Raw genomic sequence first — 20,882 nt, 5'->3', positions numbered from 1 at the left:
GACTCGCACTCATCAGCTACCATTGATATTCAAGTGTTAATTATGAATATAAAAAAAAACCTGAATGAAGGGACACATTTGCTGGCAGTTCTAAAACATATCCACCACCCGAATATGTTGCATGTGTTCCAGGATACGGTAAAGTTTGTAGATCCCAAGTACTGCGATGTGTCCATCGATCAATTTCAACAATATCATCATAATCTGATAGAGGTTCTGACCAAGACTGATTATAATCTCTCGTATCTTCCTTATCCATTGAGTATGGCCCTTTACAATCACCAGGTAAACCATACATTACTGCTGCACAACCGGCTGCGAATGAATTAAAAAAAAGTCAGTCAGTTTGGTCTGCCGCTCATATTTTCTTTTTTCAATACCGTTTACTCATTCATTTTTTAAATGGAACAATCGGGTACGCTAAATCAAACTTGAAAGTCAAAAGCACAAAACTGGGCTAACTAATTTTTTAAAAATTGTCAAAGATAGGCAAACAACTGGCCAAATTAAAGTACATTTAGACTGAAAACAATAAATCAACTTATAACTTATTTGCATAAAATAATAGAAGCAAGTACATTTTCGGTCCATACTCGTTAGCTAGCGCTACATTAGGACTTGATAATACAACTCAAGTAGTTTTACAAAGGTCTATTCAGTAGCAAAATCATTTAGTAAATCTTTGCAACAATTATCTGACTTGTTTGCAGACAAGAAAGTATTTGTGCAGTTTATATATGGATCATGATCTAGTTGAAACCAATCTTTGTGGAATCAAATAATGCAACAAATCAAACAGATATCAGTCTAGGTTTGATCGCGACCTATATGATGATATTAAAGCGTTCCCTCTAGTTAAAAATGTGAGAAAAACAGAAGTATAGTCACATACTGACAACAGACAACTGTCCAATCATACGTCTGAGGTCCAAAGGCTCTAATATTAAACTTAGACAGGAAACTGCTTTAGTCTGAAAGTCACTGCTGCAAAACTGACACTTAATTAACTGGTTACAAAAACAATAAAAACAACATATTGTCCACAATCATCCCAAACGCTCACAAATTCAATCAGAAACTGTCTGAAGACTAAATGTCTCTTGACTGGCCTATGTGGAAATTCATCTTAACACAGTAAGGGTTACAAGTATTTGCTGACTACAGACATTCACTTTATGATACATTGGTCCCAATCACCTTCCAAGCGAAATGGGGTCTCTGATATCACTAGTGTTAAAAGGGGATGTTAAAGTATAAAGTATACACAAACAAATTGTATTACATAAATGTACTAGTAACATGCTATAACTAATTATAACTAGAGTTGTCACAAGAGTGATGCATTATACCCCCACAATATGGCCTTGTCACAGAACTAAGCCAATGTTGAAGCCAAACTTGCTTGACCTTTGACCTACTGACCTCATTCAATAGGGGTCATCTGCTGGTCATGATCAACCTCTTTATGAAGTTTCATGATCCTCGGCCCAAGCATTCAAAAGACATTGTCCTCAAAAGGTTTAAATTTTCAGGGTCACTCTGACCTTTGATCTTTTGCATTCGAAATCAATAGGGATCATCTGCTGGTCATGAGCAACCTCCCTATTAAGTTTCGTGATCCTAGGCCCAAACGTTATGAAGTTATTTTCCGAAAACTGTTCAGATGTTCTGTGTGACCCTGACCTTTGACCTACTGACCTACCCAACCTCCCTATCAATTTTCATGATCCTAGGCCCAAGCGTTCTCAAGTTATCATCCAGAAACCGTTTAACTGTTTCGTGTCTTGTTACCTTTGACCTACTAACCTCAAAGTCGAACTTGACCTGTAATTTTATCATGTTATACCTGTGTACAAAAATTTATGATCCTAGGCCCAAGCGTTCTCAAGTTATCATCCAGAAACCGATAAACTGTTTCAGATCACTGTGACCTTGACCTTCAACCTACTGACCTCAAAGTTGAACTTGACCTGTATTTCATGATGTTACACCTGTGTACTAAAATTTATGACCTCAAGCCCAAGCGTTCTCAAGTTATCATCCAGAAACCATTAAACTGTTCAGGGTCACTGTGACCTTGACCTTTGACCTAAAAGTCAAACTTAACCTGTATTTTTTTATGTTACATCTGTGTACCAAAAATTATTTAAATCGGTCAAACCTTTCATGAGTTATTGTCCGGAATCCATGAAAACCAACGGACCGACCGACCGCCAATCTCACTCCTATATACCCCCAAAACTTCGTTTAGCGGGGGTATAATTAGTATCAGCAAGATGGTGTCTGCTATCATTTGAATAAAACAGCTAACCTGTTATTTGTCTCCAAAATGAGTGAAAGTATTTTTTTTGAAATTTGATGTACACTTAGAACAATATGTGGCTGATAACCTTTTTAAAATTTCATCAAAATCAAGCAATTATATTGTAAGACAATAACAGCAGACTCGTATAATTGAATCTGTTCACGAGAGAAAACTAAATGTGGAGTATTCTTCACACCCCCTAGCTCCGGCTTTTGTAGAATCCCAAATGTCTGGAAAATATAACTTCATGTACACAATCAAGGCAAGTTTATACATGTACCTCGTTTGATTTTAAGTTGCCGCAACCTGTACGTTCCGACAAGGTAATGATTGGACCCTTGCGTGGCATACTCATGATCAGCAGTTATATCGGCCATTGCAGGTATTACTGTTTCATGCAGGTACATGTAAAATTCCTCTGCGTTTGTTACCTTAAATATAAAACAGGTGCTGGTTTTTAAAACAATTGACAAAATCATCATGGCTGGTAATGCTCAGCTCATTTAATAGTTAAAATAATGCGATGATATATTCTATCCATCACTTTCAGAATGATCTTAAATTTAAGTTGTTACATATCTGTAATCATTTTCCGTTGAATTGAATAAAAGCTCACAATACTAATGATATTCTCCACATGAGGGTTTGCTATTAACGGTTCCCCGGTAATACTCCATTGTGTTGTCTTTTCAATGTATCTATACATACACTGTGAAAGGCTTCTGACTTGAGTGGCTTGGCGATATATGACCTTTCTGTGTTAGTTCGCAATAAAACCCAACTCACTTGAGCGGACTGGGTTCTTGGAACTGGCTTTCCATAACAGTTGGGGATTTGCGACCAGAAAGGATACATATCTGTGCGTATCTATTCTGTTAATTATCCCAATATCCATGCTGTTTAAGTCTTTTCATTTCAGCACTTATATGCAATTGATGAGTGAATAATATGGATCCAGATAAGACTGTATGGATACCAGGCTGACCTGAATCCAAACTGTTCCTAAATCTCTAACATTGGTTTTCCCACTGCAGAGCTCACATATTATAAAACTGTAAACTTAAAATACTGTTACATACTGTATTATAAAGAGTTTCGCTTTGTACCAACAAATAAGAACTCTTGCATTTCAAAATAAAACTAGAGCTATCACTAAAGGTGATGAATGTACCCCCCGCATGCACTGACACAGTACATTGCAATTTGACGCACACAAGATTGCATAATTATGTGGACTTTATGTATACAGACTGTATGTATACAGTATAGTAACAAAAAACCAAGTTCTATAACTATGCAGAATATTTATCTAAAAGAACGTAACATGCACCATGCACAACTAGGGTTGGCACTGATCACTTGTGTGAAGTTTCATTAAGTTGTGTGCAAGGGTTTGAAAATTTAGGCGCGCACAAGATTGCATATGCAGACTGTATGTACATAGTATGTTAACAAGAAACAAAGTCCCATAACTCTGCAATTTTTGTAGTTGAAAGAACGTGACATGCCCGATGCACAACTTATGTTGTTACTGATCACTTGTGTGAAGTTTCATTAAATTGTGTCAAGGGGATGAGGAGAGATGGTGTGCACAAAATTGTGTCTATGTAAATAGTATAGTAACAAAAAAAACAAAGTCCCGTAACTCTGCAAAAAAAAAAATTCTGAAAGAACCAAACATGCCCCATGCACAACTACTGTTGTTACTGATCACTTGTGTGAAGTTTCATTAAATTGTGTCAAGGGGATCAGGAATGATGGTGCGCACAAGATTGTGTCTATGTATATAGTATAGTAACAAAAAACAAAGTCCCGTAACTCTGCAATTTTTTTTTTCTGAAAGAAACTAACATGCCCCATGCACAACTACTATTGTTACTGATCACTTGTGTGAAGTTTCATTAAACTGTGTCAAGGGGATGAGGAGAGATGGTGTGTACAAGATTGTCTATGTTTATAGTATAGTAAAAAAAAACAAAGTCCCGTAACTCTGCAAAAAAAAATTCTGAAAGAACCAAACTTGCCCCATGCATAACTACTATTGTTACTGATCACTTGTGTGAAGTTTCATTAAATTGTGTCAAGGGGATCAGGAGAGATGGTGTGCACAACATTGTGTCTATGTATATAGTATAGTAACAACAAGAGCGCCGCCAAGCGGGGCAATATACGCCCGAAGGCTTACATCATAGGATGGGAGAACTTGACTGTTGAAGCCCCAAAGGACTGGAACAACAAAAGGAAAACTTCCAAAAAAATATCTAAGTCCACACAAAAAAAATTCAAAGTCTACAAAAAAATCCTTATCAGGTACAGGTATGTAAAAATACACCTTAAAATTGGAGGTACCATCCATGTTGTACCACAGAAAAGTGGTCTCGGTTTTTCCCTACGGCCAATAATAAAAAAGTTTCAAAATAAGCTATTTATAGTAACATAAAAGGGAAGTAATTCAAAAAAAATTTATTGTAAGTACAAAAAAAGAGATCTGCCAAATAAAAACAAGAGCACTGCAATGCAGAGCAATATACACAAAGCAAAGTCATATATGACCTTTGACCCTTAAGTGTGACCTTGACCTTGAAGTGAGTCATCCGGAACATGCGCTCTGCACATCGTTGCAATGTGGTGAACATTTCTGCCAAGTTTCTTTGAAATCCTTCCAGCAGTTCAAGAGTTACAGAGCGGACACAAAACAAACTGATATGACTTTTGACCCCTAAGTGTGACCTTGACCTTGAAGCAAGTCATCCGGAACATGCGCTCTGCACGTCGTCTTGGTGTGGTGAACATTTGTGTCAAGTTTCTTTGAAATCCTTCAAGGGGTTCAAGAGTTACAGAGCGGACACGAAACAAACTGATATGACCTTTGACTGCTAAGTGTGACCTTGACCTTGAAGCGAGACATCCGGAACATGCGCTCTGCACGTCGTCTGGGTGTGGTGAACATTTGTATCAAGTTTCCTTGAAATCCTTCAAGGGGTTCAAGAGTTACAGAGCGGACACAAAATTGCTAACGGACAGACGGACGGACGGACGGACGGACAGACGGACACCAGCGTCATAACATAATACGTCCCTTTGGGCGTATAAAAAACAAAGTCCCATAACTCTGCAATTATTTTTTCGGAAAGAACCTAACACGCCCCATGCACAACTACTGTTGTTACTGATCACTTGTGTGAAGTTTTATTAAATTGTGTCAAGGGGATGAGGAGAGATGGTGCGCACAAAATTGTGTCTATGGACAGACGGACAGACAACCTGAAACCAGTATACCCCCTTACAACTTTGTTGTCGGGGGGGGGGGGGGGGGGTACAATAAATGTAAAAGTAGATATAGACTTCTCCCATTTTGAAATAAAACATCTAAGAGAACAGCGATACCTCTTCCAACTGAAACCCATCGGAAGGACTCACAAACAACGACCTGACTGTTTCGGAATTTCGAAAAGCATGAGTGATGTTGCGATGTGCATGAACCATGGTCAATATCACAGATAAATAGAAGATGTGTAAGATAATGTCCCTTATTATTACATTCATAAACCATTCAATCTGAAAATAGAAAGATTTATTGCAAGTAATTCTTACAAAGACTGCTAAATTTAATATTGTTTTAGAAAAAATGTTAAAACAAATAAATAGGCCAACTTTCATAAACAAAGATATCACATTTTAAATTTATTTTTATGCAAAGCACGAGTAAATACTACAGTAATCAGGTGACTAAAATTTAGAATTGCTATCATAGACGAAGTAACATGATATGAAACCGCTCGATCACATTACAAAACGTAGGACTTTCATTATGTTTGTAGAGAAAACGTTAAAGTGATAAACAAAGCATTTTAATACTATGTATTAATGCATGTATATTTAGTGACAGAGTTTAGGCATTGTAACTATCCACAGAAAATTTCATAAAAACGTTTAGAAACAGATAATTCAATCATATACTAAATTCTATCATGTATTACGTTGCAAGCATTCTAATAACAAGTGAATGAAGTATTGCCATGCAATACAAAGTCCCCTACTGGAAGGCACCTAATTTTCTCTACTGCAGTATAACATAATGAACTGATATCTGTCAATGATGTATAAACAATATTGTACTACATATACAATATGTTATAACAAAACACTTGGATTAAAATGTGCATATATAAAAACCCACAGTTGTTTTCATATTGAATTTTTTTGGCTGATTATAAAAATGTTATCATGTAAGTTATTTATAGTAACAACAAAGGGAAATTAATCTTTAAAAAAAAAAAAAAAAAAAAAAATCTATATAATATAAGTCCACAAGAAACTCTTTACCAGGTAGAGATAGGTCAAAATACACCTAAAAATTGGATGTAACATGCATGCTGTACCACAGAAAAGTGGTCTTGATTTTTCTCTACCGCCAGTAATAAAAAAGTTACAATAAAATCTATTTATAGTAAAACAAAGGGACGTAATTCTAAAAACAAGGGTGCCTCATGGTGGTGAACATTTGTTCCAAGTTACATCAAAATCCCTCCATGCATGAAGAAGAAATGTTCCGTACAAAGTCATTCTTGAATTTGACCTTTGACCTCTAAATATGACCTTGATCTTAGACCTAGGGACCTGGTTCTTGCGCATGACATGTTGTCTCATCCAGGGGAATATTTGTGCCAACTGATATCTAAATCCTGCTTTGCATAACAAAGTTATAGACCGGACAGGAAAAAAATCCTCTTGACCTTTGATCTCAAAGTGTGACCTTGACCTTTAAGCTAGGGTACTGGGTGTTGCGCATGACATGTCGTCTCATCATGGGAAACATTTGTGCCAAGTAATATTAAAATCCCTTCATGGATGGCACAGTTATGGACGGGACAGGAAAAAAACTCTGTTGACCTTTGACCCCCAATTGTGACCTTGACCTTTGAGCTAGGGGTACGGAATTTGCGCATGACACGTCGTCTCATCATGGGGAACACTTGTGCTAAGTGATATTAAAATCCCTTAATAAATGTCAGAGTTATGGACCGGACACGAAACAGACCCTGTTCATGCTATGTTAACATTTGACTGCTTAGTGTGACCTTGACCTTTGAGCTAGGGGTCTGAAAGTTGTGCATGACACATCGTCTTATTATGAGGTACATTTCTGCCAAGTAATATTAAAATCCCTTCATAGATGGGAGAGTTATGGACCGGACAGGAAAAAAGCCTTGTTGACCTTTGACCTCCAATTGTGACCTTGACCTTTAAGCTAGGGGTCCAGGTTTTGCGCATGACACGTCGTCTCCTCATGGGGAACATTTGTGCCAAGTACTATTAAAATCTCTTCACGGATGGGAGAGTTATGGACCGGACAGGAAAAAAGCCCTGTTGACCTTTGACCTCCAATTGTGACCTTGACCTTTGAGCTAGGGGTCCGGGATTTGCGCACGACACATCATCTCATCATGGGGAACATTTGTGCCAAGTAATACTAAATTCCCTTCAAGGATGGGAGAGTTGTGGACCGGACAGGAAAAAAGCCCTGTTGACCTTTGACCTCCAATTGTGACTTTGACCTTTGAGCTAGGGGTCCGGGTTTTGAGCATGACACGTCGTCTCATCATGGGGAACATTTGTGCCAAGTAATATTAAAATCCCTTCATGGATGACAGAGTTATGGACCGGACACGAAATTGCGGACGGACGGACGGACGGAAGTTCTAACGAAACGGTCTTTATGTGACACCCCCATTGTTTTCTCTATTGTTCTAACAGTCACATAAAAAGAAAAATAGTCACATAAACAGAACGGAATGAATGACATCAAAGAGAAAGTACCGTTATGCAGTCACTTAACCATCATTTCGCGGGCACGGACGGAATGACGGAAAAGTGCATTCCTATAGTCCCCGAAACTGGTTTTCAACCAGTAGGGGACTAATAACTTATTACCTACTACTTATTAATAATCATCAATTAAGCTTATGAATAATGCTAGATGAAACAAGCAGTTATAAAGAACAAGGATAAAGCCATGTTTTGTCTCGTTGATTTTACACCATTAAATAATTTAAAAACGTATCTTTTCCCCGAAATTTCTAGTGAAATTTCTTCTGTATATTTACGTAGAATAAAGTTTAGCCATGTTATTACACTGAATGAACTAGACATACCAATGTATGTAAAAAATTGAAAAATGGATACATATTGTAATTAAAACCCACCTTTAATCTTTCCTTTATTTGGTCCAGAAGTCTTTTAGGAAGCGGTTCCATTACAAGTTGGTGGGTCTCTGGTGGCTTAATACAGACAGAATGCAAATATTCTTCGTCCAAATCTAAAACACACAATCTATTTTAAAATGTCTATATGTATCCTAGAAATAATGTTACAGATCTTTGAGTTTATGTCTTGCATACATCCACATTGTATGACCTGTAACAACTCTCATGACATTTATCTTGTCATTAAGCAACACCAATTTAGGTAAAACTAAAATATTGTTAAGAAGTTAAACTTGAATCTTGAATGCAGTTTTAAGCCACACCGAGACAATTTAGGTCAAAGGACAATTTTCGAACTGTAATGGTGATAAAAAGACACCCAGAAATTATCTAAGGCATTTGTGTGCTCCTAAACTGACCACAGCCTATAACACAAGCCACCTGGAAAGCAATGTAGGGTGGGTGATTTTGTTTCTGCTCGATTTGTTTTGTTTCTTGGTATAATCATGTTTGTTTGTTTGTTTTGGGTTTAACGCCGTTTTTCAACAGTATTTCAGTCATGTAACGGCGGGCAGTTAACCTAACCAGTGTTCCTGGATTCTGTACCAGTACAAACCTGTTCTCCGCAAGTAACTGCCAACTTCCCCACATGAATGATCAGAGGTGGAGGACTAATGATTTCAGACACAATGTCGTTTATCAAATAGTCACGGAGAAACATATTTATATGACAACTTTTCAAGTTTGTGATGGAAGATCAAAGGTGCCCCCTCTGGACATCGTTTCGATCATGGGCGGCCAACTGGTAGAACCTCCAGTCTTCTGTAAGTCAACTGAATGGGTTCCTCACATGAAGAATTATATATGCTAAGGGAGATTTCAAACCCACAGTGGTCAGGAGCAAGTGATTTGATGTCAACGATCTTAACTACTTTGCTACGGAGGTCCTCTGAATACTTGTAGTGCTAATAACGTTACGAGTGTTGTACCTAGTTTCCTTTCCGGGATACTGTCATCAAACCTTGCCGTTTTCTTGAATACTAACGTCAATATGAATGCTATTCCCAACACCTTTAGAAAATAAGTTGTACATGAATGAGATTTTACATGGTAAGGACGTATAACAATTTGTTATCTTGCATATAAAGCTCATTTGACATTAAATATAAAAAGTTTTAACTTATAAAGAGCTACCTAGAAAAGCCCGCATGTACGATTGACTGATAACAAACGTTTCTGACATTGTAATAAATATTTTGGTTCCCTTCATATGTAGTCTATATATTTCTTTACATCACATACAGTATTTTTTTCTTATATATTCTAAAAGACTTGTGACAATCTGGCACCGTCAAATTTCAGATGATTTCTATATTACAAATATGTGAATAAGACCTAATATTTTGCTCTTGCAATATAACATATTTTGTCAAATATAATATTTTTTTCTAATTTAGGAATGCTCAACTTTCTTTTTTGACACGGGATAGCGGATCTGACCAGCTAATAAATACGTTTCTTAAATCTCCGCGCATTTATAATAGGACTTCTCGTTCAAAAAGTTTCTTCCTTAACAGCAACATTTAGAATTTGAAATCAGTTTAAAGAAAAATTATGATATTAGTACGAGTGAATGCATACGTTATAGAAAACAGATTATCAGCTTTGCATTGAGATTGTGCAATAATGCAATAGAATTGCGTTAATAAACTCAATATATCTGCAGAACTCGTGCATATTTCCAGTACATAACCATATTCAAAACATCATGAAAAAACGGCAAGTTGTTTTGCATTGATGTAAATGATATTTTCCAATTAAAATTTCAGCATTAAAATACAAATATACACTTTTTTAATGATGTTTCTTGAATTTTATCACCTTCATTGGCTGTTGAACGAATACGCTCTGGAAAAAACCTGTGAAAAAGGATACCAGCCACTCTACGCTGCGGGTATAGCCATACTTAAGACCATACAGTGCGACAAAGTAAGAGGAAGTTAAGCATGTTGTAACAGATAAAGTCCATGCTATGTAAACAATCCACCAAGGAAATCTGCAAGTAAACGTACAGTTTCGGGGATTATAGTGTTATATGAAAAGTAATTTTTTTACGGAGATTCAGTATGGTTATCTGTTACAAAATATTTAACAAAAACTGTCCATAATTATCTGCGATATAGAACAGTTTTAAAATATCTAAAAATTATATACCTGTATGCAAGAACTGGCCTTTGTTTATGAGTAATCATTATTACTAGGCAGAAATGCAAATCATGATTTTTTGCAAAGGCATACAGAGTATTAAAAACTATTTTTACATTTATGTCCATTGCTCACGGATAACAGACACATTCAAGTGTCTGTGAACACATTGCAAAACAAAATAACCACGTAAATATGTAACGAACTTCCTTTATCTGTAACAAAGCATGTCAATTAGAATGCATTTCAGGAAATGTGTAATCAGCAGTATTTCATTCAAAAGATACAACAAGGTTTCATTCTTTTAATCAAGTATTTGTTTGCATATTATACAACTAAAATAATGTGGCAACATAATACATTTCTTGAAATTACTAAACATACATTTTCCCATCTTTCTTCTTTTCAATTTCGGTTGTGTAAGCTTCTAAGACTGTCTTTTCCGTCGGCCTGAAGATACAAATTCAACTCAGTGTTAAATAGATCAGTGTTATAAATAATTCTCACACCCTGAATCAATTAACAGACACGGAAATAATTCATTAGATATTTGTCACTCCTAACGTGAGGGCCACCTACCATTTGGCACCATTCGCATGCCAGGATTGAGCTCTTCACTATTTCATCCACATGTTCTTTATATAACGGGCATAATCATAAGAGCCAATTCCTTTTAATATATTCAAATACTCTGAATTGACTATATAATTCCGCTGGTGTATAACCTCTCCATCTCAATCAACATAGCAGAACAATGAAGCTTTGCAAAAGAGGCTAGTTGGGCTTGTACAGGAATATCCTGATAAAATTTTATTTACCGTTCATTCATTTTGAAACTAATGACAACTCAAGAGAGTAGGATTATTTTATATGTCTTTTTGGACCCCCTATGCATTGTTTTAAACTATTCTCTTCGAAGAGATTTGAATAGAACAAATATTGTAATATAAATGTATCAGAAGGATGGTAAAAGCTTTTGAATAAAATCATATGCACAAAATCAATGTAAAGCATGTGTATCAATTAATTTTGTTTCCCCAGACAGTTTAAAATAATTCGATACCGACAGCATCAATGCGTGTTCATTCTATTTCTATACGTTTTAAACTAAGAATCACAAATAAGAATCCATTGTTATTTTGCCGATAGCCATAACCAGCATGTGTACAACTACCACAGTGACTTAAAGTACTATATATAAAACAATGAGCATCTGCAACATATTTTGATTGGCTTAATTGTTCACCTATGAATCTGAAAACACCATTACATATACAGTGGTTACAAGGTGTTGTCTCCTGCACTGACATTTATTTTCTAAACGATCTCCGATTTATAACTCTACAAAGTATTTCTGTGATTTATGTACTGTATAAAAAGACTAAAGGTAAGGGTAGATTACCCGGAAGCACAGAGCACCCCAAACCCTCTTACCTTGGGACCCTCGTGAAAAATTTCATTCCTTCAGTATCACGCGTTTTAGTCAGAAGCATGAGCCGTATGTTTATGTCCATCATTACTTTCTGCCATGTTGGTCCATAGATTGCCTCTAAGAAGTGTTCTATTGGTTTGTGTGATTCTTCCTCTTGTGGTTTTTCCTTCACTTTTGAGAAGAGTTGCACAATAAGTAGATTCACTGGAAACATTATCAGACCGCTTTCTATGCCTGTAAAGATGAGAAAGGGGAAAATAGAATGGTTACTGAACCGAAGCAACTGTACATTATTTTCGAAGGAAAGTAAGGGAGGCCTAGGATGTTTTGTCTGACATTCTGTCTCATAAAGATGAAATGCTTCTATGTAATAAAGAACTACTTCAAGTATATCAAAGTTATTGTCTGAACAAAATCTGACGGACATTCCATCGAAATAGCCAAAATTGAAAACAATAAGATTTAAGAGTTTACTCATCTTATCAAAAACTACTGAAAACTGAAAACATTTTGAAATAGATATAGCAGCAGTCACAAGTGCCTTTATAAGGTATATGATATCAAATGTCCACATGTGATTCAGACGACTTTGGAAATGTCTTAGGATATCTCTTATCTCTGTGTGGATTTGTATATGTTTAATGCTGTTTAATTTTACCTTATTTTTACTTTAAAAACTTCACCTTCCCACAAAACAACAGAAAATCCAACTTATCAAACAAACCTATAACAATTTGACTGAGGGATAACCTGAAACCACCAGTAACAAGCTGATCCTCTGGATCGCCAGTTGGAATTCCATAAAACATCAGATTTGTCAGCATGGTTGTCAGAAGCAATGTTAGGCAACATGTTAGTCGTTGTACTCTTGTGAAAGTATTACTTGCAGACTTTGAGAAAATGCTCATCCAGATATGACCATCTCTAAGGTCTTGTGTAGATGTGACTATAAAGTTATATTTCCTTTTTAATTTCAGTTCTTCCTGAAAACAAAGACCAAGTAAGTATTTCTACACATTTTATGTCATTTTCTTGTTGTATTGTGTTTATGCACATACCTCTTGATGCCTCAAGATGAACAATAAAATCTCGTTTTTTTTTTAAATAAGAAAAAATTGACATTAGATATAGAAATTAATACCAGTACTGTTTAAGTAGGTATTTTGATATGCATCATATATGGAACAGCTAAATTCCATCTGTTGGGCATCAAATTTCAATAGCATGAATATCGATTTTGGGATATTTCTACGTTTTACAGATTACTCAAGTATTTTTAGATTAAAAGTCCCTTGAATCAAGTAATCACTTTCTTTTTATTGCAATTACTAAGTAATGAAAGCATTTGACATGTATTGTTATGTCTTGTCGACTTAAAATAAAACTTATCTTATTTTTGACATTAACCTTGAACTTCAATAGTCATACATATAGTGTGTAGAATATCATCCATAAAACACAGTCATACTATTGTCACAATATATAATTGTTGTGTTATTATTTTGAAAAAAAAAACAACAACAAACAAACAAATCTATTCATCCAATGTGTTCATTGTCATCCTGAAACAACACTGATGTTATGTACTTGCCTCTGTTACTGGTTGTAGCGTAGTGGTTGTCATCAACAGATTCCCTCGGTCTACAGCTAGCCAGTCGTTATATACAAATGTCCAGCAACAGTCCATTTGGATATCCTTCACAAAAACCTGGTTCACAAACCTTGTACAGGAATAAAGACAAACACATGCACATTATTGTTTAAACGATCTATACAGTGGTCTGAGGAACCTGTTAACACTGAAAGCCATTTAGTGAGGTATATGAATTCTCCCAAAGTATTTGACACAAAGGTACACATATACGAAGTGTAAGTCTCCTCAAATATATCAAACAGCAAATACATAAGAAGACACTGACACCGTTTGCGCAAAATATTAATGGTAAAACTACAAATTTAAAAACAGTTAACAATTCAGCAGATGTATACTCCCTTGTTTTCTATGGACACAGAAATGTGAGATTATTTGTTGTTTCAACATGCAGAGTAGTATGACAGGAATACTTCTATGCAGACACTGACCTGCAGTCCAAACACATATTCATCCAGGCTGTATGTCTGATTTAGACTTTAAAATGCCAAAGTTTCATTTGTAACTATCACTGTACTATGTGGACGGTTGGGATTGTAATGGAACTTTGCGCCTTTAGCCTACTGGTGGCAAGTGATTTTGCCTTTGCGACCAGTGCAGACCAAGATCATGGTCTGCACTGTTCACTATCAAGTTAGTACATTTTCAGTGAACACCCCTTGGAATGATAAATGGTACTGCCCAAATTGAATGATGGACCAGTCCATTTTAGAAATATAGCAGGGTAAGGGTTGATGTGCATTTTGCAGCCACGGACATGTCAGAAAAATATTATTAGTACAAATACGATACAAACAATGTAATGACGAAATGAATAATTGTCATTCTTATGTACGGAATATGAAATGAACAAAAGTAGAAAAATGCTTTTGAAACAGTACTATACAACCATAGTTGAACTTTCTTTATAATTTTTCTTTTAAGAAGTTGTAAAAAATAAAGGAGTTCGGGATTATATCCACTAATGTCAAATAGTTTTGTACAGACATCAGGTCTAAGCTTTTATATTGATACCATACTCCTTTTATATTGATACCATACCAGTGTGGACTTGATCCCATGTTATCATGCCAAAGTGTAACCGAATTTATATCACCTAGGCTGTGTTCTGTTGTAATAAGAAACCAATCTTCATAACCTGTTTGGAAACATTTTCTTACAGGCGTTTTCAAACATTTTCTAGGGCTGTTTTCTAGTGCTCCTGAAACATAAAATTTGATCCGTAACCCCTATCTCAAGGAAAAGAAAAGAGCATGATTTTTTCCTTTATATTCTCTTCTTTTTCCAGACATCTTTAATATATCATCTAAGAAAGAAAATTATTGTGCTTGATATGGTCAATTCAATATGTTGAATTTGTTTTACATATAAGAAGTATAAAAGCAAAATATTATTTCAAGTAATGGAATCATTCAAAAATCAACAAATTAAAATGTTGTCTTGTTCGGCAATAATTTATTCAATACCGAAATTAATTTTTTCAGTATTTTTAACTGCAAAGTACCTTTAAGATAAATATAAACATTTGCTGTTGTTCCAGCTTGATTCCACCATCCTGTGGTTATACACACAATATAACTGTATGTGTGAGTGGCTACATTATCTGAACAGTATATCACTCCAACCTGTAAATTAAAAAGATTGACAACAAGATTATTATCTGTGCCAGCAGCTTCATTATCTGAACAGTAGATTATACAAGCCTTAGAGTAAAAAGACAAAACACAAAGTGGTTATCTTTATGATTAGCGGCTGCATTATGTGAAATATAACTTTTAAACTTAAAAGACTGACAATACACAAGATACATATGTGTGAATAATTACATTATATACTAGTAAATTTCACAGACCATGAAATTAAATGACTGACAATACACATGGTAATTATTTGTGTGAATTGGCGAATGCCTAGATTGCCTTACTAGTAGATTATACAAACCTTTGCAACAGAGAACTGAAATTATATCATGTACATGAGAGTGGTTTAAATAGTGATTTTAGATGATAAGATTCACAAATTTCGCTAGATTCTCTATATTCCATTTACGATTCCCTTCAAGTCTGCTTTCAAAATATGACAGCTGTCTCCCGCACTTGACCATACCTTTTCTCTGTCTGATTTGTCCTTTTGTCTAGCCCAGTGAATGAGGAAAAAGTATAACATCCAAACGACAATAACGACTGTCACAACCACAGGATTGTCAAAGAAGTTACTAAACAGCTCCAAGTCAAGAGGGTCAATAAAAGTTGGCGCGACAAGCATAGTCTTTGAAAAAGCCGTCAGATGACTCGAGGTACAGATAAGTATGTCACCATGACTTTCCCTTGATATCTGAAAAGTTATTTTACAGTACAAATGTTATATAAATCAATTTTATCTTCAAGGGAAAATGAGAAACAAATTTGCTTAAAAAAATCAAAGCTTTTATTTTTCTTTATTTTGTTGGCAATAACCCATGACTTTTTTGGATATTAAAAAAAAAGAGAAGAAAAGATCGAAAACAAAATAAATTTCTTTTACGTGCTTTTGATTAAGTAGAATAGCTTAAGAAATGTAGTAACAGTGCCCATTGGCAGGCATAGATAGAATACTTGCTCCTTAATATCTAATATATTCAAGGAAATAAGACCGTGGTAAACAATATACCTGCATACCACTTGTAGACCATGTTTCATTAGCTGCATCCCAAAAATCACAGCCCATTGTTGAAACCTTCAGAGGAACCTGTAGATCAATATCAACTGTGCAGGAATTCACAGACACATTTCCAAGGCAATTTGGGTCTAGCTGTGAGAAATATTCTAAAACAGGTGTGTCTGTTGGATCAACACTCAGGGCAAAATACATCTGATATGATGTATCATTTTTCCTGGATTTCCTTGGAAACAGATAGATGGTCTCAAGGGATTTAGGATTCTTCTCACATGATAAGGTTTCATTTTCAGACATAAAATTTGAACAAAAGAACATGCAGTTAGAATACAAGTCAACACACTCTTCTGTTCCACCACAACAAAAGGTGTCACACTCTTCGCAATACTGCTTCACTGTGGTTCCTAATGCACTAAAGTTTGAGTAAGTTGAATGGTTTCGACAGTCAGCCGTTAAACTTTCCTCCCTGTACAGACTACAAAAGAATACACAGTTTTCCAAAACACCCGTACAATTTGTTGTTCCATTACAACACTGATTCTGGCAACTGTCACAGTACACTGTTGCGTTGAATATTTCAGTACAATTTTCTGTAGCATTATTCTGAATAACGTGTTTGCAGTAATAGATGCAGTGTTCATAAAATCCGGTGCATATCTCCGTAGAGTTGCAACAAATGTCAGAACAGGCTTCACAGTACATAGTTGCATTATCAAATAATTCAGCATCAGTTTCTGACAATTTACCATAGAACTGGCCAATGATTTTCCTATCATTCGGGTATCTGCGAAAAAGCAAAATAAAAAAAGAATATACAAGTACATATTGACACATTCTGAATGTACGTTTTATCATTTATTCAAAATTTAAACGTTTGTTATTAACTCCCTTTACCAAGTATGATACGTCTTTCGAGTTATGCAATTATAAACAGCCTTGTTATAACAAGGACAAACAACAGCTGTCTGTAAGACAGCACGTTTTGACAGCACGTTCGACTTTTCTCAGTGCTCGACTCTGAGCTTTTCCAAAGGAGCTTAACTCAATCAGATATTCAACTAGAATTATGGGGATTGTTTCTTCTGGTATAGACTTTGATAGTAAATAACTATTTTATTTTAAGATTCAAGTCAATAGCTTTGCTGATATATTTGACATTATCAAAAACTTTAACCAACGGGGACGGTGACATCCCCGGTGACTCGGATGTCAGGCCAAGTGCAATAGCTTTACTTTTTCTTCAAGCTAAAAATAAAATCTTTACAACTTCTTTGTTGATAATTTTCATACTTTCTGCGAATTGAAAACAGATGACATACATGTATATAAAAAGTAATGTATATCAAACTGATCAGTCAATCCATATAAAACAAAAAATGTATACTGGTACTGATGATAAACCCGGACAGATGATAAAGTCGACCACCTTGGAAATATTCGATTGCAATCGGTTATTTATAAAATTGAACACACCATCTAATAGTTTCCACTTACAACACCATCTGGTGTAAACAAAAACAAAATTGGTAAATATTCTGTATAAATAAATGACTTACATAAATTTGTATTAAAAATATTTATCCAAAATTACTGGGGAAGAGGGTGTTTTTTTGCGCATGCTCACTGTCGAAACATGAAGGCCTGACATTTGTTAACTTTTCATTACTTGATCAGGAATGACTGTTGCAACTTTTTGGGGAAAGTTTCAATATAATAATACCAAGAAAATTTTGTAAATGACAAAGTGTTCGAATTTATCATCGGTCAACGTTCATACAGTCCCCTTTTTACATACCCCTTTCAGGCCCTCACTTCGTGTGAGTTTGCTTACTAAATATAAATTTGAATTATGTAAAGTTTTCAGCAAAGGTTAAGCTTTATTTTGATACCGACCATTGATTTCAATTTGCAGAAATAAAAAAGTTACAGGTAAAAAACCTTATTTTCTGTTCGGGTTTATCATCAGTACCAGTACCGGTACAAGTGTTATGAATACTTGTTTTGTTTTCTTGGACAGATGCAATTTAGGACATATGGCGATTAATGGTAGAGGAAGACCCTAGGTATTTTATTTATTATTATTTTAGGTAGGCACTGTTTCAGGCAGTATTGACGGGCACCTGCGTAGAACCAAACATCTGTGATCCAGCTGCATGACTTCCTCACATCAAAGTATTCCAACAGGGGAATACACCCTAAGTGAGGATTCAACCCTCATCAGTGATGAGCAAGATTTTCAAAGTCAGCTACATAAACCATTCTGCCAAGGCGGCACGGCACGCATTACGAATATTGTTTTAATTCTATTAAAAACTCAAAGTATTAAAGTTAAGTGGTGCATAAAAACAATGTACCTTTTTAATTCTGTGCACTGTTTTTCATTTAAGGATGTAGGAACAAATTTTTTCTAACGTTAAAAATTTTTTCATACTCTGTCAGTTTGAAGAACATTAGTTTCCAAGATAAAGAAGAGAAGAAAAAACACATGTCACCGAAGTCATTTAATTCTATAGGGCATTTTCTTCACCCACTGTTTAAGCATTTCTGAAATGTGATTTTCAATGGGAAAAAAAAACATATTTAGATCTACAAAAAAAAATCTGACGTATAGATTTTCAAAATATTTTGCAGCTTTAATGACACACAAAAATGCTTCAAAATGGAAAGAAAAAAAGTAGGGGTCACCGTGCATCTAAGAGATTTATTAAGAAAAAACTACTAAAAATTGGTGAATTTTGATATTTTTGTTCTTTTTTATTTAATTTATATTTTCTAGATAATATAAAGTGCTACCTTGAAAACTTTTATTTCAACCATAGCTTATTAATACATGTATCACTGATTCAGTCAGGAAAATATCAAGACCAAACCTTATCTACTTTAATAGCTATTTGAAATTACCTACCCCCACCAGTAATCTTACGTCGATTTAAGGCAAATTCCAGCCAAAAATAAGGGTGAAATTTCTGTCGCAAAAAGTAGAATCTATTTGCTTAAATGGTACATTTTTAGCCATATTTTAATTATTTAGCATTAATTTTTTGCAAAACTTTTGTTAGAAAGCAATATTCAGAGAAACATTTTTCAAAATGGCGGCTATCCTGAAAAAAAACCCGCTCGTACATCCTTAACACACATTGTGGAAAGTACTTATCAATGCTCTAAAAAGACTCTGACTTGACAGCACATTACCAGATTTGCTAGACTGGCAAGTTTAAAATAACTAAATACAAATAACAGAAAACCTACCTAAAACCTGACCCTAAGATACTTGTCACATCAAACTTTGTGTACAATCCTATAGAAAGTAATGCTGTAACATTGCCTGGTAACGACAGCGAAAATGACGTCACTTTTTCTCGTTCCACTGAGAGTTCGAATGTCGCAGCACACGGTCGTCCCCGACTCGGAGCAAGTGCAATACTCCCATTGCTTCTTTCAACAGTAAACAGCAATTTAATTATGCCTGCCACTTGACCACCTTAAAGAAAATACATTCATGCCTCAGAAATGTTAATACAAAAGAATTTCCATTGCCCTACTATATTTAAATGCGAAACTTTGTGTCAATATGAACGAGGACTATTTGCCATTTTTCAACATTTGGAATATTATGCTAATGAAAAATGCTGTTATTCTTATATTTACCTTATGCTACGTATCAAAGTAAGTAACTAAAAACACAAGTTACGCGACGGCTGACAGACAAGTTGAAGACATGTGCACAGGACACCGGTGCTCCAACTTTTCTCTTACTGTCTGTTCATTTTAAGGCAATAAATAGCAATCCTATTTTACTGCTTGATCTACCAAATACGTAACAAGGCCATTGGTGAACTGGGGCTTCATTCGTAAAGACTTTATTTATTATTCCAAAGATATCTTAATTAAGGTAGTTGAAGGATCCTTTTGAATTTCTTAGATATCGATCTATATAATAATGCGAACCTTAAAGCCATCAAGGTATTTTACCTATGATGTAAAAATAGGGCATTACCACAATTACAAATTCTCACATGGAAAAATTGTGTTTAATATAACTAAGATATCCTGAAAGTTTAATGACAATCTGTCAACAAACGAGGTCAAATCTGACATTGTGAAAAAAAATGATATAAAAATGGCTAAAATTTCAATGGTAAATATCCAATTCAAAACATTTTTGCCCATAATTTTTAAACCAATCAAGATAATTTGAAGATGAATGAAGTTCCTATTGTCGCCAACATAATTCTTTTTAATAACAGATGATACCAATGGCATACAGATGCACAACTTTACATGCTGAATTACATTCCTATAAAGTTTCATAACATCAGGTCAAATGCCTTTGGAGATATATGAGACATGCCCCCCATCCCCTACCCTAAAAAGTGTTGTGAGACACAGAAAATCTCTCTCCCTTATTGCATCAAATAAAAGGTAAAG

At 35.1% G+C, this 20,882-nt stretch overlaps 1 protein-coding gene across 1 annotated transcript in view; it reads right to left on the bottom strand.

The window, feature by feature from the left end:
* The window catches only part of LOC123556528 (uncharacterized), a 179,490-nt gene that overhangs the window by 2,655 nt on the left and 155,953 nt on the right, over nucleotides 1-20,882 (bottom strand). Inside the window, exons 33-47 of the mRNA XM_053544443.1 lie at nucleotides 19,704-19,935; nucleotides 16,449-17,238; nucleotides 15,906-16,133; nucleotides 15,304-15,424; nucleotides 14,841-15,000; nucleotides 13,736-13,869; nucleotides 12,873-13,127; nucleotides 12,151-12,382; nucleotides 11,101-11,166; nucleotides 10,393-10,567; nucleotides 9,501-9,582; nucleotides 8,512-8,624; nucleotides 5,693-5,863; nucleotides 2,586-2,736; nucleotides 61-315 (exon numbers count right to left, since the gene is read on the bottom strand). Of these exons, the coding sequence (XP_053400418.1) occupies nucleotides 61-315; nucleotides 2,586-2,736; nucleotides 5,693-5,863; nucleotides 8,512-8,624; nucleotides 9,501-9,582; nucleotides 10,393-10,567; nucleotides 11,101-11,166; nucleotides 12,151-12,382; nucleotides 12,873-13,127; nucleotides 13,736-13,869; nucleotides 14,841-15,000; nucleotides 15,304-15,424; nucleotides 15,906-16,133; nucleotides 16,449-17,238; nucleotides 19,704-19,935 (3,165 nt within the window). The remainder of the gene's footprint in view (nucleotides 1-60; nucleotides 316-2,585; nucleotides 2,737-5,692; nucleotides 5,864-8,511; nucleotides 8,625-9,500; nucleotides 9,583-10,392; nucleotides 10,568-11,100; nucleotides 11,167-12,150; nucleotides 12,383-12,872; nucleotides 13,128-13,735; nucleotides 13,870-14,840; nucleotides 15,001-15,303; nucleotides 15,425-15,905; nucleotides 16,134-16,448; nucleotides 17,239-19,703; nucleotides 19,936-20,882) is intronic.

Source organism: Mercenaria mercenaria, chromosome 5, assembly GCF_021730395.1.
Source record: "Mercenaria mercenaria strain notata chromosome 5, MADL_Memer_1, whole genome shotgun sequence".
Taxonomy (NCBI): Eukaryota; Metazoa; Mollusca; class Bivalvia; order Venerida; family Veneridae; genus Mercenaria; species Mercenaria mercenaria.
The sequence above is the reverse complement of the archived record's forward strand: the minus strand, read 5'-3'. Positions and strand labels throughout refer to the sequence as shown.